Source organism: Vipera ursinii (assembly GCF_947247035.1).
Source record: "Vipera ursinii genome assembly, chromosome: 2".
NCBI classification, from domain to species: Eukaryota; Metazoa; Chordata; class Lepidosauria; order Squamata; family Viperidae; genus Vipera; species Vipera ursinii.
The window spans coordinates 214,002,155-214,021,214 of NC_139513.1; the positions used below are offsets into that span (position 1 = coordinate 214,002,155).

Below are 19,060 nucleotides of genomic sequence, written 5' to 3' on the forward strand. Positions count from 1 at the left end.
CCATTTGATGTGCACTGTTAGTTTTGTTTGTAATATGTGTTTTTCCCTCCCACATGATGTTCTTTCTGATTTTTTAAAAAATTGTTTCAGACTTTGTTCTGGTTTTAATTGTGTGGCACATGTAATTGGCTTTGAGTTAGATTAAAACTCAAAATTATGAACTTCGCTAGTTTTGAGTTTTTCAGTTTCAGAAAAAATAAGGTTTTACTAGAATATTTTCTAAAGAAAGCAATTCAAGCACTTTCCAGTTTTGACTCCGCGTTCTTTTCCATTTTTATTGATGATCTGAAATAAAAATGTTGTCAAGACTGTCATAGATTTCAAGCCTTTCAACAAGATGAACAAAGTATTAAGTTCGTTCTGGTAACAAACAGGTTTTTTTTATTCACCTGTTTATTCAGAACTTAACATCTGCTAAATAATTCAGATCATAGATATACATTCCAAATTGGAAGAGTTCTGGGAATATAAGTCTGCACACATATACACACATCCCCCAAACAAAACCACTACAAACCAAAAACACATATTACCGCTTTTTCTGTTGCAAAACACCCATGTTATATTGATATAAATGCTGGGCATTTACCAAAATACTCATAAGCATTGGGCAGTATAATGGCAAAGTCTCAAGGATGCTATGTGATGTCCTGCATGCCTTTTATCTGTTCCTTTATTGAATAAGTTTTATTCAGTGGAGGTTTTTGTTACAAAACCAACTTTTGTTCTTTCAGTATAATTAAGAATAACTTCCTGAAATGTGCCATTTCTTCTCCCTCGAAATCCCATAGAATAATTATAATGGATGTAAATGGATGAAAGTTCAAATAACACTCAACATTTCTTATTTGTTGTTGGAGTTTCTGAGTTCCATTGGCTGAGATTCAGCAGGTAAAGGCTAATGTATAGTGCTAGATATAAGAGTAGATTCATTTCCTGACTTTGCTTTTACTACAGACGTTGTAGCAGTGGGTTAATGGGCAAAGGTATAAGCTATCTTGAAATGTAACTAGCTCATTAGGGACACACTACTATAACTCCTTGGATTGCTGGGGATTCCACGTGAAAGTAATGGTCTGATTGGACTTTGGTCTCTTAATTGCATAGGCCTAACTCCACTCGGGCGCTGCTTCTCTGAAAGATATCTATTATGTCCATAAAATGTTTTCAAATTGCAGAGATAAGGAGGACCAAATCAAAAGCATGATCTTTCTTTGCTTCATGAGATTCCCTACATGATTCTCTGGAAGGTCTTAAATTGAATTACATTTGGAATTAATATGGAAAAGAGAAGCATTGGCTTACTTACATGTTAGCTTTTTTTCAGCTGGAATACAGAGAAGGCTAAGAAGTGAACGTAACAGTGCTTGTACAATCCTGTCTCTGTAGAAATTAGGTGTCCTATGTTCTAATCTGGCCTGGAAAATCTAGAATTTACTTAAGGACAAGGTCTTTTCTTAATTCAGTCAGGATGGTATTGTACAATGGATCTGTTGGCTGTGAAAAGCTCTGTATGACCTTCCATTTAATAGGGAAATAGATTCACCTTGAGCATTCCCCATAGCCCAGGGAAGTAAATTCTTATTTTCCTACCAACTGGTTGTCTCTTTTTGGGAGAATGTAACTCCTCTTATTTGTTTATCACATTTGTGCCTGCTGCAATCAAAAGAGGGTTCTCAGTGGATTATGGTAATTAAGAGCAACCAGACGAGGCACTCAGAATTAAACCATCCACATTTAAAGTACAACAGAGGCTAAATCCATAAACATAAAAGGCATACGTGGGTGTCTTGTCATTCACAGGGAGCTCTCAGAATAACTTAACGTTTTCAAAAAAAATCTCAAGAAGGCTAAAGCTGCAGAGAGCAACCTGGATTTTAAAAGAGCAGCCTTGCTGGCGTGCTGGTATTTTGAAATTCCTGGCTTGAGCAGAAGTGTTTGTCCAATGAACATTTATTAAATAAATAAACACTTATTAAATAAAGATGCCTGCCTTGAGCCAGGGGGTGGACTAAAACAGGGCTTTTCAACCTGTGGTACGTATACCACTTGTGGTACTTTGCCACATGGTAGGTGGTAGTGATTGCTAGCCAAGTGTAGGAGGGGAGGGGAATGAGCTGAAGCGAGCCAAGCGTGAGGGAGAGGGAGAGGCAGCTGTAGCTGCAGGACTGTCTGGGCAGAATCCCCAGGACCCGTCAGAGCTCCAGCTGATTGGCGCTTCCAGAAGCAGCTTTGAGCTGGAGGTGAACTGAAGGGGGAAAAAGGGGGGGGAGGAGAAAGGAGGCTATAAAAGAACGTGGTTTGGGTGGGGGAAGGGGAAAAAAAGACAAAAGGAAAGGGTTAATCCCTTTAAACAAATGTAATTAGTTTTACCCCCTCTAATTGAGTCTGTCTGTGGCTTTTAGAAAGTTTCCTTGGAAGGTAAACTGGCTTAATTTAAAGCTAAAGCTTTTCGCAGTTGCCCCAGCCTTTCTGTCTGGAATTGCAACATTGTGACACGCTTGAGGCAGCTTAAAGAGAGAAAAAAAACAACAACAGAGTTTGTGTTTCTTTATTTTCTTGCTTTGCACTTGATTACTGTGTCTTTAAGGGTACAGGGAAGGGTTTGGGAGCGGGGTGCCTGAGGAATTCTGTGAGTTCAAATCCACAACTTTGAAGACCCCCCCCCTCAGCTAGCTGGTAGTGGTGCATATTAATAAACATGGATAAATTCATCCTACATTTGTCAGTGCAAAGGGAAAGTGATTCAGCAAAGGAACAGCCACTGAAGAAATTAAAACTGGTACTTTTTTTCCCCCTACAGTTTGTAATAGCGTATTAGATTATAGAATAAAATACAAGAATACAAAAGCAAATGGTAGGACACAGTGGGGAGGAAAAAGTGGGGGGAAGGGAGGGGGAGAAGGGAAAAAGAACAGAGTTCCTCTATTCCAGTAGAAGGAAGCATTAACATTAAACCACAACTTTTTTTTTACTTTTCCATAATATTATAAACCAGCCATTTCTATAACAACAAATGAATCAGTAAACCCCAAATCCTCCCCCCCTTTTTTTTAGTCATCAAGTTTTTGACACCTTCCTAAGCACTGGTGGTACTCAAATATTGTCATGTCCTAAAAGTGGTACAATCTGTGAAAAGGTTGAAAAGCCCTGGACTAGAAGACCTCTGAAATCCCTTCCAGGCCTATGATGCCATACGTTATCCCTGTTTTTCTTGCTGTCTTTGGGACTGAAGCCCCTTTATACCAGTAGATTTTTTTTCCCCTTCACTTCGATATGCGTTCATCTTTCATCCTCTTCCTTCTTCAAATTCTTAGTAATTTATATTGCAATCTTGCCTTATTTTACTTGTTCTGTAGTATTTTTCTCTTCTGGAAAATCTTTTGCTTCCATTAATCTCATAAGTTATGACGACAGACTGCTGTCCAGCCATTTTGTTATCTGTATGAGGCTGGTTGAAGTAATAGGACCTGGTATGAAAAATCAAGAATTTCAGTGAAGAGAAAAACCGACAAGGTCAGGCTTCTTAATCATGAGGTTACTGGAGTCAGCCTTGATGGATCAACTTTTCCTCGGTTAGAATACTTGAAGGATGTTGTTACTAAACTCTCCAAAGCTTATTTTGCTTTCCCACCTGTTGGTTTTCATTCCATTTTATGAAAGTGTCTGTTTTAGATTTTTTGTCCTAGAGAAATTATCATCGGTAGACGTTAATGTTTTGCTTAATGGGTTACACAAGTGTTGTGTGAATGTAGTATTTCAGTGTATGATAATCCCTTCAGTTGACTATAGCCTTCCAACTCTGTTTAAAAGAGTTAGGAGATCAGCTCTTAATTAGCAGTAGTCCATCTCCAGATTGATAGGCCAATGGCATAAAATAAGGTGCGGAATTGTCGCTTTCCTTCAAAAGGTTCTGCTTAGGGGTTAATCCTCTGAAAATTATGGCCACGCTACATCCTCTTGGTTGAAGGATGGGAGTGATTGAACTTCCCTCAAAGATTTACCAAGCAAACCTTTTGCCATAAATTGCAAAGTCAAAGAACTAAAAATCATGAACATTCTTCTACATTATTCTAATGCCTGCTAATTTTTGTGCTTCCTTCACTGGACTCATTAACCCTTGTTTGGCAGTTAGGAGTAAACAAGGCAGAGTAATTCGTCCTATTTTTCATGAAGTTGGATTTTTAAAGTACATCTAGATCCTTCTGCTTTTGGGGTGGGAAAATAATACAATGACAGAACAACCACAGTCACATATATTCTAGGTCTGCTATCTGTCATTCCAGTTAAAAAAGGATCGGGATAAGAGAACTTGGAGAAACCTTGGATGATCCCTTATCTAATAGAGGAGTCTAATTTAGTTCAAGATAGCTTTATTTGTTTGCATGTTAACATCCTAAAGCAGTGGGTTATGATTTGAATCTTAAGTCTTGGGGATCCATGGCTATGGTCCGTGGCCACAAAAGGTATTTAAAGGGAGTCAGTAGTGAAGAAAAGTTTGAGAACCATTGATCTAGAGCAATAGTTCTCAACCATTTTGATCTCAGTACGTATCTATTAATGCATCAAATTGTATCTATCAATATTTACTAGTAATTAAATCTGAGAAAAAACATTTTAAAAAGTTATTTGACTTCATGGATGCCCTGACATGGTCTTGGGATTCTCAAGGGTCCCCAGAGCATGTTTTAAAACAGGGGTCTTCAAACTTGGCCTTTTTATGACTTGTGGACTTCAACTCCTAGAATTCCTCAGCCAGGCATGCTGGCTGAGGAATTCTGGGAGTTGAAGACAAGTCATAAAAGAGCCAAGTTTGAAGACACCTGTTTTAAGAACTCCTGAATTTCAGAATAATATCTATACTATATTACTAAGCTTTCATTGTCTGCTACAGTGTTGGTGTGTCTTAAATTTTTCATTACTAACTGGAAACCTTTGAACCAAGGTATTAAAAAAATGGAAAAGCTGCAGTAGCACAGGATGGAAGGAATGCCGCCAATAGTTTTCATATACTTGGCTGCTGACTTTTCTTCTCTTTTAAGTGAATATTGAATGACAGATTCTTTGGTTTAAGTGATTTTAATTATAGGAAGGCAGGGAAAAAGCTATTTAAAAACAGAAGTGCTGGTTGACCCTTAAAAACCTTCATGTCTTAATACCAAGCTTTTTATCACTTGATGATAACCTCAGTAAACACATATTTTTCTTTTGAAATATTTAAAATAGCATCCTAAACAATTCCCAGGTATAAGTGTTCCAGCAAGACCAGAGAACACTTAAATATCAGCTTTCCTTAAATAGCTTCATGTTCATCCCAAGTCACCAGAATAGTAACAGATTTAAAGGCATACTCCTATTTTTCCCCACCAACTGTTAAGTTGTAAATTAGTGTTTCATGCTCTTTATAGTGGTAAAAATAGTTTATAACAATTGGTGTTACTTTATCAAATCTGTACATTTTTGCCTACATTATTTCAAATTTAGTAAATATCTTACTTATAGTGAAAGAGAGATAAAGGTGCTCTTGGGTATTCATACATTAATTCATTTATTTCAAACATTTATGCACTACCTATCTTAAACAGTTAATTCTAGACTGTGAAGAACCCATTTGCAAACAACATCAAACAACCCACTAAGCAATGTTGAAATAATCCAGAAAGAGGGGAAATCCTAAGGCATCATATAACAAGCTTGCAAACCAGACACACTTATACTGGGTTTAATATAATGCCTGATGAGAAAGTTCTGAACAGCTTTCCATCGGGCAAGTACCATACAGGGAGTGCAGAATTATTAGGCAAGTTGTATTTTTGAGGATTAATTTTATTATTGAACAACAACCATGTTCTCAATGAACCCAAAAAACTCATTAATATCAAAGCTGAATATTTTTGGAAGTAGTTTTTAGTTTGTTTTTAGTTATAGCTATTTTAGGGGGATATCTGTGTGTGCAGGTGACTATTACTGTGCATAATTATTAGGCAACTTAACAAAAAACAAATATATACCCATTTCAATTATTTATTTTTACCAGTGAAACCAATATAACATCTCAACATTCACAAATATACATTTCTGACATTCAAAAACATAACAAAAACAAATCAGTGACCAATATAGCCACCTTTCTTTGCAAGGACACTCAAAAGCCTGCCATCCATGGATTCTGTCAGTGTTTTGATCTGTTCACCATCAACATTGCGTGCAGCAGCAACCACAGCCTCCCAGACACTGTTCAGAGAGGTGTACTGTTTTCCCTCCTTGTAAATCTCACATTTGATGATGGACCACAGGTTCTCAATGGGGTTCAGATCAGGTGAACAAGGAGGCCATGTCATTAGATTTCCTTCTTTTTTACCCTTTCTTGCCAGCCACGCTGTGGAGTACTTGGACGCGTGTGATGGAGCATTGTCCTGCATGAAAATCATGTTTTTCTTGAAGGATGCAGACTTCTTCCTGTACCACTGCTTGAAGAAGGTGTCTTCCAGAAACTGGCAGTAGGACTGGGAGTTGAGCTTGACTCCATCCTCAACCCGAAAAGGCCCCACAAGCTCATCTTTGATGATACCAGCCCAAACCAGTACTCCACCTCCACCTTGCTGGCGTCTGAGTCGGACTGGAGCTCTCTGCCCTTTACCAATCCAGCCACAGGCCCATCCATCTGGCCCATCAAGACTCACTCTCATTTCATCAGTCCATAAAACCTTAGAAAAATCAGTCTTGAGATATTTCTTGGCCCAGTCTTGACGTTTCAGCTTGTGTGTCTTGTTCAGTGGTGGTCGTCTTTCAGCCTTTCTTACCTTGGCCATGTCTCTGAGTATTGCACACCTTGTGCTTTTGGGCACTCCAGTGATGTTGCAGCTCTGAAATATGGCCAAACTGGTGGCAAGTGGCATCTTGGCAGCTGCACGCTTGACTTTTCTCAGTTCATGGGCAGTTATTTTGCGCCTTGGTTTCTCCACACACTTCTTGCGACCCTGTTGACTATTTTGAATGAAACGCTTGATTGTTCGATGATCACGCTTCAGAAGCTTTGCAATTTTAAGAGTGCTGCATCCCTCTGCAAGATATCTCACTATTTTTGACTTTTCTGAGCCTGTCAAGTCCTTCTTTTGACCCATTTTGCCAAAGGAAAGGAAGTTGCCTAATAATTATGCACACCTGATACAGGGTGTTGATGTCATTAGACCACACCCCTTCTCATTACAGAGATGCACATCACCTAATATGCTTAATTGGTAGTAGGCTTTTGAGCCTATACAGCTTGGAGTACGACAACATGCATAAAGAGGATGATGTGGTCAAAATACTCATTTGCCTAATAATTCTGCACTCCCTGTATTTCCTTGAAATGGTTTTAAAATCCATCTAATATTTTTAAAAAGTGGTATTTCTCATTTGAAACAATCATTGACTAAATTGTCATACATATCATGCACAACTGGAGTTCTCAGGGCTGCAGCCTCAGAAAGTTGGCTACTGACTTGTAATTTTTAATGGTGCACAAAAGGAAAATTATTAAATACATGGGGAACATTGATATAGACTGTATTCAATGCACTTTGGTTCACTTTTAAATTATATCAGATTTAATTTTGCACTGGCCACCTGTTCATATACAGGTGAAACTTGAAAAATTAGAATATTGTGGAAAAGTTCATTTATTTCAGTAACGCAACTTAAAAGGGGAAACTAATATATGAGATAGACTCATTACATGCAAAGCAAGATAGTTCAAGCTGTGATTTGTCATAATTGTGATAATTATGGTGTACAGCTCATGAAAACCCCAAATCCACAATCTCAGAAAATTAGAATATTACATGCAATCAATAAAACAAGGAGTGTACATAGAACAATATCGGACCTCTGAAAAGTATAAGCATGCATATGTACTCAGTACTTGGTTTGGGCCCCTTTTGCAGCAATTATTGCCTCAATGTGGTGTGGCATGGAAGCTATCAGCCTGTGGCACTGCTGAGGTGTTATGGAAGACCAGGATGCTTCAATAGCGGCCTTCAGCTCTTCTGCATTGTTCGGTCTCATGTCTCTCATCTTCCTCTTGGCAATGCCCCATAGATTCTCTGTGGGGTTCAGGTCAGGCGAGTTTGCTGGCCAATCAAGCACAGTAATCTCACGGTCATTGAAGCAGATTTTGGTGCTTTTGGCAGTGTGGGCAGGTGCCAAGTCCTGCTGGAAAATGAAGTCAGCATCCCCATAAAGCTCGTCTGCGGAAGGAAGCATGAAGTGCTCCAAAATCTCCTGGTAGACGGCTGCGTTGACCCTGGACTTAATGAAGCACAGTGGACCAACACCAGCAGATGACGGCTCCCCAAATCAACACAGACTGTGGAAACTTCACACTGGACTTCAAGCATCTTGCAGTGTGTGCCTCTCCATTCTTCCTCCAGACATACAACTTCTTTTGCAATTACCTTTTGAGGCTTTCCCTCCTTATGGAGGGTGTCAATGATGGTTTTCTGCAAAACTGTCAGGTCAGCAGTCTTCCCCATGATTGTGATTCCTACTGAACCAGACTGAGTGACCATTTAAAGGGTCAGGAACCCTTTGCAGGTGTTATGGCTTAATTAGCTGATTAGAGTGGGACACTTTGAGCCTAGAATATTGCACCTTTTCACAATATTCTAATTTTCTGAGATTGTGGATTTGGAGTTTTCATGAGCTGTATGCCATAATCATCACAATTATGACAAATCACAGCTTGAACTATCTTGCTTTGCATGTAATGAGTCTATCTCATATATTAGTTTCCCCTTTTAAGTTGCGTTACTGAAATAAATGAACTTTTGCACGATATTCTAATTTTTCGAGTTTCACCTGTACACACATACTGTACATACGCTATTCTTAAATATAAGGAGGCTTAGATAGCTAATAAAGTTACTAAATGAGAATATAGTTCCAGCTGTGCATATTTTTTCTTAACTTTTTTCTTATAAGTAGTAACACAAAAATTATCAACAGTGGCAAAACATTGGAAGTAGAAGATAAAGTGCAGCCACTTAACCTGCCCTTTCCATATAATTTCATGCAGGAGAAGGAGGCAAAACCTGGGGGTGTAGTCAAGAGAGGAATCAGTCTGAAGCTGCTATGTTTCCACAAGCGAACTAAATCCAACCACTCTTGAATTCCATTAACTTATCTAGCACCAATTTAGTGCTGACCATTAGTTGACTAGATTTTCTTGTATAGGCATGAGCAATAAATTGGCTTAGGTGGAACTTAACATGTTATCCTGGTTCATCATACCTGACATTTCATGAACAAGGCATGTGATTGTACAATGAAAAAAAAATATTTCAGTGAATAACTGCTCATTTTGGATAGACAGGATCATTCCTTTGATCAAACACCATATAATAACTTTGGTAATAAATTAATAGTGACTTAATTGATTTTTACCATATCATAGTATTGCATTATAATTTTCTGAATGGATTTCGTATAGTATAATTCCTCCTTTTCTAAAAGTTGTTAATGTTAACTAGCATTGTTTGTTTGGTGGCTAGAATATAAAAAAAATCTAAGAAATACAGAAAAAAGTTTTAAATTTTTAAACATTCATCCTTAAAGATATTAATGAACAAGAAGGTTTGCTTTCAGCATTTTTTTAAAAAAAACTGGTTAGACTCTTAATGTTATTTTGGTTTCTGACTGTAACTTTTCATGTTGGATGTACTAAAGTCAGAAACTTGAATCTTTTTTAAATTGAAATAGAAAAGAGGAGTATGATTAGCTTGGCTTTTATGTCTTAATTAGGAAAACCGTTTGCTTTCAAAGCTTAGGAGAAGCACAAGAAGTTTATGTGAAGGATTCAAGACAGAATTGGATATTTGAGAAACGTGACTGGTGGTGACATCTTTTCCTCACTACCTTTACTGTTATTTTCTTAAGTTGCATTTCCTTTGGCAATGTCATCTATTCATAGGAAAAGTGTGGCACGGAAGCAGGAAGATAGTTGGATCATCCTAACCTATTTCTTGCTTGTGGGATTTTAATGCCTTGATTTTGTGCATCTGTGGCTCATAATCCAGATAGTTCTCTGCTTATTCTTAGAGTAAAAATACATTACCTTAGACTAGAGGTCGGCAACCTTTTGGGCTCCAGGGACCGGTTCCGTGGAGAGAGGTTTTTCCGTGGACCGGAAGGTGTGTGGTTTTGTATGCGGCCTGCATCCTGTGGATGGGGCTTTTGCTTGTTTGTGCGGACTGGTTGCTGGCATGCCGTGGCCCAGTATTGGTCCACGGATTGGAGGGTTGGGAATCCCTACCTTAGACATTTAAGACAATTCTAAGAGGAGTTCTAAGATGTGTGTTACTTCATTGGATTCAGTAGTTTAATTTCGTTGTCTCCTTTATGAAGGTGACAATTCAGCATTGAAGTTCAAAAAGTTTGCCAATGGTGACTTTAGCCATGTCTGAACTTTTATATTGCGTTCAAGTTCTGATGTACAGCAGTCATGTTTAATTCATGACAGCTGACATTCCGAATGATGCCCCTGTCTTTTAGTTGTCAAAGTTTGATATTTTTATAATTATTACTCTGAGATAATTGGCATGAAGTTGTTGTATACTGTGTGGCATGCACATTCACAAATGAATGATTTCAGATAAACTTGTGCATGTACAGTTTTTTGTTGTTGTTTTTTTTTCTTAAAGAAGAAGTGAAATTCTAGTATTGGGGAGCAGAGATGCTGAATTATCCTTCTGTCCTTGAAATGTGAAACTGCAGAAACAAGGTTTTTGCATTTTCATAGGTAATTCAGGTCTAATCTGAGACATCTGATTTTTGTCTCTTCAGGAAATCCTTATTCTATTTTTTTGTTGCAAAATAGAAACTGAATATCCTCAGCGTGAAACTGCTATAGAATTATCTGACCCCTTATGAAAATATCTTCTCAGTTGCTTTCTTTTTCTCTTTGGTGGGTTTTTTGGGGGGGTTGGGATAGCGAAAGCTGGATTTGAGGTCGGTCTTGTAATTTACTTAGTGCCTTGTAGATTACATATCCTGCATTTTTAAAAAAATTAACTGAATACATTATTATTATTTTTTCCTTCCTGGCTTGTTGCACTCTTTTGTAAACTAATGTGACATTATAAAATTGGTTTTTACTAATGGCATTTGCCTGTCATTACCAGGGTTGATTTTCAGGCCTTAGCAATTTTCTAAAGCCCCTTCAGGAATATTTGAACTACATCATAACAGTAACTTCAGTATGACCTTATGTATTTTTTAATTTGAGTTTAGCTTGTAGGAATAGCTGTAATGTCTGGTGCTATGCTGAACAAGGAACTGTTAATGACATTAATTCAATTTTTCTCTTAATGTAGGGATGTTTATATCCATTTTATCTAGACCAGCAGTCCTCAAACTTTTTGGCTGCACAGACCAACAGTGGCAGGGGGGAGATGATGGGTTCGCATGCTCAACCTTATCCCATGCATGTATAAATGAAGCTTCACACTCTCATCCACTGCTTGCATGGACCAGTTCCCATTGGGCCGCAGACCCGGGGGTTCGGGACCCTAGATCTAGACCATGGGTCCCCAACACCCGGTCCATGGACTGGTACCGGGCCGCAGCATGCCAGCAACTGGTCCGCACAAACAAGCAAAGCCCCATCTGCAGGATGCAGGCAGCACACAAAACCACGCCCCCTCTGCTCCACGGAAAAAGCTTTCTCCATGTAACCAGTCCCTGGTGCCCAAAAGGTTAGGAACCTCTGATCTAGGCAACTTTTTACTGTGTTGAAGTAAAGTAAGCAATTCTGTAGAATTTCCTAAACATTAGGATGCTGCACGAAAGTATGATTCCATTATTATTAACATCTCTTTGCTATTGTTATCATTTATAGTTTTTAATAATAATTATAATAATTGTTGATATTTTGTGTCTGGCAGAAAGAATCAGGACCAGTTCAGAAGATTTATTGCTAAAGCCTATACACAATCTAGTCAACTATATTTCAGGATTAAATTGGCGCCAAATAAGGGTCAACAGAATTCAAGAGGGGTTGGACTTAGGCCGTTTGTGTGAATGCAACAACTCTAAATTGATGATACACTTAACTCTTTCCCTAGCCCTGCCTTCTAGTCACCTATAATTTGCTAACTTTTGTTTCTTTAACTTCATTGCAGACAACCGAAATTTATTTGTTTTGTGAGATGGGCAGCTATATAAATTTTTAAAAATAACATGATTAACGAGTTTGCTTTGATCTGTAGCAGCATTGCTTACTACACTTGCAGTATAAATTGATCTTTGGCCTATAACGTCAAAATTACCAAACCCTCTGAAATTTAGTAGCTATGTAATGTCACAATTTTTAGCTAGTAGACTTAATGGCTTCTGAGCTTTCATTGTTACATATCACTTGATCACAGCTATAGCTCTTACTATAACTCTCTAGGAATATATTCCATTTTTTATAATACCCATAATTTAACTTTATTTTTACGGTTTATCATATTTTGTTTAATTGATATGAGAACCACCTTACTGACTAATTTATGTAAGCAAACTGAGTTATCACAAAGTCAAGACTCTATGATAAAATGCATCTTGCAGAAAAAAGGAAAGACTAATAAGAAATCTCTTGTTAGTAGATAAGATAGAAATAGAATAATGTAATAGAAATAATAAAATGTAAACATATTGGGTAAGATGGTTTCAAACTGTTGTTTTAACGGGAGTTTAAATTTTTCATCGGTGATACCATATTTAAGCAATAGCATCTAGAAAAGCTTAATCAAGGAAAGTGCTAATCCCCTTCACCGACAGTATTCATTGGTCAGTGTGAAATAGGCAAATCTACTTTAATACATTGTTTTATTAGGAAAGATAGATCTAGATCATGAGATTGAATCTTGCAGGCCAAAAGTATAATACAGGCAGTTAGGTTGGGATCAAGAAAATTATGTATTTGATAAAAAAAAAAGCAACAAGGATATTTTTGAACAAGTAAAAAGGGTGGTCTTGGAAGCTGTTGTATGGCTTTACAGAGATGGTAGATTTTACTGAGGATGTCAGCAGTTGGTGAATTTGTCCCACATTACTGTTTTATTTGTTTCAATTGATGCAAGATTACAAAATGGTTGCTAGATGCACTTTTTAATGTTAACCTTATCTAAAGGAAGGCACTTCATGCTCAGATTGCATATTTCAGTCTTCAGAAGACTTGCAAATATTTTGTGTCGACTCTTGGAAAGTTGTCTGCACTTCCAAAGTGTCATCACAGGTCCGCCTTGGTTTTCTAACAGCTATGTTACAATTAAGATGATTTTGTTCTAAATAAAACATTTTATGGAAGGGCCTGACCATCTAATCTATAGACACATTGAAGAAATCATTTTCCTTCAGGTTCCCATACTTCCTGTAAATATGTTTCATTTAGTAGCCTTATACTTTGCCTCATTAGCTCAGAGTAAGCAGCGCACCAGCTCCTCTCTGGAGTAGTTTTCCAAAGGCATATAGACGACAGGAGAACTGGTTTTCCCATTATGTTTTGTGTTTCATGAACAAGCCCATCCTTTATCATGGTCAACTGAGGACTTGTTTTGCTATGTTTTGAAACAATGTTATTTGGGAATGTGGGGAGTCAGCCGCCCCTAGAGAAGGAAATATTTAAAGGGCAGAATATTATATTTCCTCAAAACATCTTAAAAGAGGCAGAAAAGCATGCCCAGTTTTTCTTAATAGCCCCAAGACTCCTTTCCCCAAGCAGAAACCAGTTCTGTAGAAATGCAGATGTGATAATCCATTCAGGAAGGTGGGAGCCCTTCAGCTAGAAGCTTAGGAAGACAAAGACACCTAAAATCTACATACCCCACCCAAACTCTTAAGAAGGACATAATAGGATTAACCCACAGATGCCAAAGGGAGACACTCAGACTCAGGTCAAAGTACACAACACAAAGCCTCAAACATGAATAGGAAACAACCTGAAGAGCCCCAGAGGGTATAAAAACTTGCTACATCTGCTCGCTCTCTTTCTTCCAGAGCCATCTTTCTGTCTGGCTCTCCTCTTCAATAAACTACAACCTTCTTTCTAAAGCAGTTGCCATGTTGTTTATTCCCGGCTTGGACTGAACCCTGATGAAGACTTTTACTTCTACAGGAAAAAGGAACAGGACCAATTCAGGAAAGCTAACAGAACTGTGAATGTCTTTTTAAATAAAGTGTACTTGGTCTTACCTGTTCTAGTCTTTAATCTCAAATTAGATTAATCTATTAAATATTTGTATTCTCCTTTCTATGTTGGATTATTTTCAATGTTCTTCTGATTTATAAATCTGTATACCTCTCTATTTTTTATTTTTTATTTTATTGGATTTGACCTACTTACATAGCCACCTCTTCGCTCCCTTTCAGGGTAAGTAGTATCATGCAAAGCACAGGAAAACTGTAAGAAATAGAAAGCAAACAGAATTAAAAGCAGGAGACAGAAGGTGGGAGAGTAGAAAGTGCAGCTACTGTAAATCTAATTTATACCAGTACCTTTTAGTATATTTCTCAATGCCTGCTTATTAGACTTACGTGATTACCAAATCAGAAAGATACAAGAAGATACCTTTGTATGTTTTTGGAGCTCACCATTATTTTTACCACATCCATATCTTGCATCATATATTGGCTTTTTGTTCACTTCACAGGCATATTTTTGAAAATCTTATCATTTCCATCCACTTACAATTGTCTCCATCTCCCCCTTCCTTTCAACCCAGTCATTCTTCCTTTGTGTATTTGTTTGCAACATGATCCTCGTTCTGTGTAATCAAAAATGCATTGAAGAACCGAGGAAATTATCCTACGTTCTTGTCTAATTCCCTGCTCAGAATCAAACCATTTGCTAAACATTCTCGCAAGTGCTCTTCTTACATCCATATAATACAAGGCATTTTACAACTCAAGCCTATTTACTTTATCATATGCTTTCTTTAACCTGTTCAAATATTTCCCTGCTGAAAAGCAAAACAGTCTAGAGCTATACAAGCATCCTGCCTGCAATAAAGTCACACTGCATTTCCCTAGTTATACTTGTTATCAGTTCTTTCAATCGGTCTCTTGGATCTCTTCTGAGGCATTCTTAATTATCATTACTTTTGAAATTATTTCTTCCTCTCTGTATATCCTACCTATACTACTTGTCCTGCATCTTTCTTTTCAGCATGAATGTATGGGGAGATAAGCCTCCCTGTGTACAATGTATGACCATTTTTCACACTTAGTTGCAGCATCCCCGTGGTCACATAATCAAAGTTCAGATGCTTGACAACTGACTCACATAGATGACGGTTGCAGTGTCCCAGGGTCATGTGATCACCTTTTGCAACCTTCTGACAAGAAAAGTCAATGGAGAAGCCAGATTCATTTAACAACCATGTTACCAACTTTAACAACTGCAGTGATTCACTTAACAACTGTGGCAAGAAGAGTTGTAAAATGGGGCAAATTCACTTAACAACTGTCTCACTTAAAAACAGAAATGTTGGGCTCAGTTATGGTGGTAAGGTGAGGACTAGTTTATCTGGAATACTTAAGTTGGATTAGGGGGTCCTTCACTGTGAGTTGGGTCAGGATGTAAATCCTGTTCAGTAAATTATTAAATCATTTCCGTTTCTACTTTGCTTTTAGCAAGCTGTTGAAATGGTTATTTAAGGTTTTTCTACTTGGATAGATTCTTTAGGAACTTGGCAAGCAAACTGCTGAGGAGAATATATCAGTTTTCTGTCAGCGTAGTGCTAATTTTGATCTGTTTCAGTAATATGGCATGTGTTCAGTTCACACAAAAATTGACTCGCTTCTAAAATGTCTGCCTCTTGTTGATTTTCCAGGGTTGAATCATGAGAATAATGAAATCCTGGAGTCCAAGGGCCCAATATTTTATCCTTTCAAGAACCTCCAGTGTCATTGATACCTTGGTGTATCAACAGCTTCCTTGTGTTGATGCTTTGATGTCTTTCTGGATCTAGTATTATGGATTGCATTCTTGCTTTGCTGTTTCCTTAATTTAATTCTACTTATAATACCTACTATTTTCTTAGATATTGTATCACTGCTATTATTTATCATTATACAATGAGTGCGCGGGTGTTTTTTTTTTAGATTATATATTTTGCTTCTGCTTTCTATACATCATTCTTGCATCTTATTTACATATTGTACCATTTTTTTCATTTATAGATGTGAATCACATGTCTTAATTCTGTCTGCTTATAAACAGCTTTCACAGCAGTGAGAATAGTAGTATATTGCACCAAAGTAGAGTTCCTCTGATCCTTTAAAGATTAGCTTATTTATTATGAGGTTGCCTTTCATTGACTATAATCTGTTTTGTTAAATCCTTGAAGTATTATCCTTTAAAAGGAGGTGGGTGAAGATGGTTCAAAATGGAACCAAAATGCAATGAAATTACAGGTTTCTGATAATATTATTAACAGTTTTCTTGTGCCTGGATGGTCTATAATTTTCCATTATTGAGAAAATTAAAAGTTGAGTTCACACATCTAAAACTTTCCAGATCAGAAAGACTTTGAAAAGTAGAACATATTCTGTGTTAGCATTCTCTTATGTGTGAATATAGGTTAATTTGGAAAACTGCCATTGGCAGGGATTATTAAAAAGTATATAACAGCCAACAACTTTACTAGATACTATTTTATTCCAGCAGTGGGTTTTGGCTATATTTTCTCCATTAAGTTCTACACAGCTTTAAGATATTTTCTGAGGTTTTTTTTAAAAAAATTCCTCACTAAACTTCTAAAAACACTGAGTAGGAGTTGATGAATCCTTTGTTTAAAAGGGGGGGGCTAAGTAACTAGACAATGCAGTGATGCTCAGACTAGCTCTTTACTTCCGGAGATGATGCATAAATATAATGCAATTTGTTTGGAGCTGGGCTTGTTGACTGATTTTTCTTTCATGAATCTTTCCTTAGCTTGTTTTAGTTTACTCTGCCTTTGATTTATATTTAAATGTATTATTCTTCTCTGCCACCGTTTGTTGGAAATGTAGAATGCAAATATAAAAAACACAACTTGCAGAATTTATTAGAGCCATCAATGCAGTTACATGTTTGCATTATTTTTAAAGGATCAAAACTTTATGAGGAAGCTAGTTCACTCAAGATGTTCGTGATTTCACCTGCTATCCCATGTAATTCTGGGCATTTTTAAAATTTTAAATTAAATCATTTTTAAAGTTGTTTCTTTGTCCCTATGAAATTCTGGAATTTTAGGAATGTCTTTCCTGCTAAAGTGATCCATGAGAAAATAGTGAGATTTTGTGCCCCTGCAGTTGATTGCAATTCAACTTCAGCAATTGCGGAAGATGCTGGATTTGATCTCCATACAGTAGCAATTTTTGCCATACATGCTGACTTTGAAGTGTGATTACTTTATGATTGCTATTCTTTGTCAAACTACTTTCAAGAAGCTCTTTAATTTTACCCTGATTTTTTTGGTCTTCAACCCAAACAACAAACAAAATAAACAATGTCATATTGCCTGAAAATGTTTGCTGACTCTTGCTATGAAATTATTTTATCTACCTTTTCTGGTGGATTGTGATTCATCACTCATAAAATTTAGATACTAGCTACATTCCTGATTTGTTTTTTTAATGGTTGTAAGGGCCCTTAATCCTCAGAATCGTATTATAGGCAGAATGTTGAACTGGTCTTCTCTTTTAAACAAGTTTTATTAATTTTACATCCAAATATTTATGAAGCAATGTGGTGACTGGATAGTCAAAAGTCCAATAAAAAAATCTTTTTGTACATAGCTCAGGGTACCTCAACAAAAATTCCCTCTCCAATTCCCTGTCACAATATCAAAATCAAATTAATACATTTCTGGTTGTGACACAGTCAATTAGAGCAATTATCAATACATTTTCACATATACTTATCCACGTCCTGTTTTTAAGTTTTATCTAATTTCAATACAGTGTTCCAAATTAGCCTATAGTACCTAAAAAACTTAACTTTCGGGTAACCCACATTTCCCCTATTTCATTATATAGTAATTATCATATCTGAAATACGTAGATTGTTCATTTAAGTGGATTCTTGTTTTATTTTAAAAACCATTCTATTTGTCATCTTTGTAATTCATCAATGATTAACAAAGTATCTTTTGTTGTGTCATTCCAAGTTCTATAATATAATTCAAAGTTATGTTCTAGTAGCTAATTTTCATTCCCTTAGAAATCTAGGTCCTAAATATAAAATCAGTTTATATCTTTTAACAGTTCCCCTTGGCCCATTAAAAGAGATTTTAAGCTTTATTATTACAAATCCCAACATTAAGAAAAAAACCCATTTTTTAAATCTAACTCTAGCTTTCTTTTTGTGCCAGGCAGGCTTCCATATCATTGCCTTTAACTTATCAAATGTGTCTCCCTTTCTTCCTACGTTGTTTGAATCCAGGGGGACCATCCAGTTGTCATTTTTTCAAAGAGAGAGCAACCGCTTTATAGTCATTGAATTGTCGCTCTAATAGATCAAATCTCCATTTTCGTCTTTATCGGCCCTCCTCATAGTTTATTGATAGCTACTGCTTCAGCAAATTGTGGATTTGGGATGAATTGGAAGGATAAGGAATAGAAGTATAAGCGATGTCTTCATTTGTTCATAAAATTGTTTACTAATTGTTAAATATAAGATTATAGCATTGTTACCATCTTTTAAATGTGTTTTCATTTTTCTTGTTTCAATGACTGTGCTACTCAAATTGTGAAGTTGTTTTTCCCTCATATAGTACCTTTAAATGATTTTTATTAATACAGAATCCAAATGCAAATGTGAATCCTTCATGTACTCATGTAACTTTTTTCCCCTTTCTTATCTTTTCTTAATCTCCAGGACAGAGTTTGGGATATGGATTTGTGAATTACATTGACCCTAAGGATGCTGAAAAGGCAATTAATACTCTGAATGGATTGAGACTTCAAACCAAAACTATAAAAGTATGTAAACCCTTGAGAGTAAAATTAATGCTAGAATAAAATAGCTTGAGTAACCTGTCCTATGTATTTC

General features: G+C 36.8%; 1 protein-coding gene across 7 annotated transcripts in view; it reads left to right on the forward strand.

The window, feature by feature from the left end:
* ELAVL2 (ELAV like RNA binding protein 2) overlaps positions 1–19,060 on the forward strand; it is a gene marked incomplete at both ends in the record, with an annotated part of 73,959 nt that overhangs the window by 26,162 nt on the left and 28,737 nt on the right. For all 7 annotated transcript variants that reach the window (XM_083351963.1, XM_083351964.1, XM_083351960.1 and 4 more), the window contains one exon: positions 18,887–18,990. In XM_083351963.1, the coding sequence (XP_083208089.1) occupies positions 18,887–18,990 (104 nt within the window). The remainder of the gene's footprint in view (positions 1–18,886; positions 18,991–19,060) is intronic.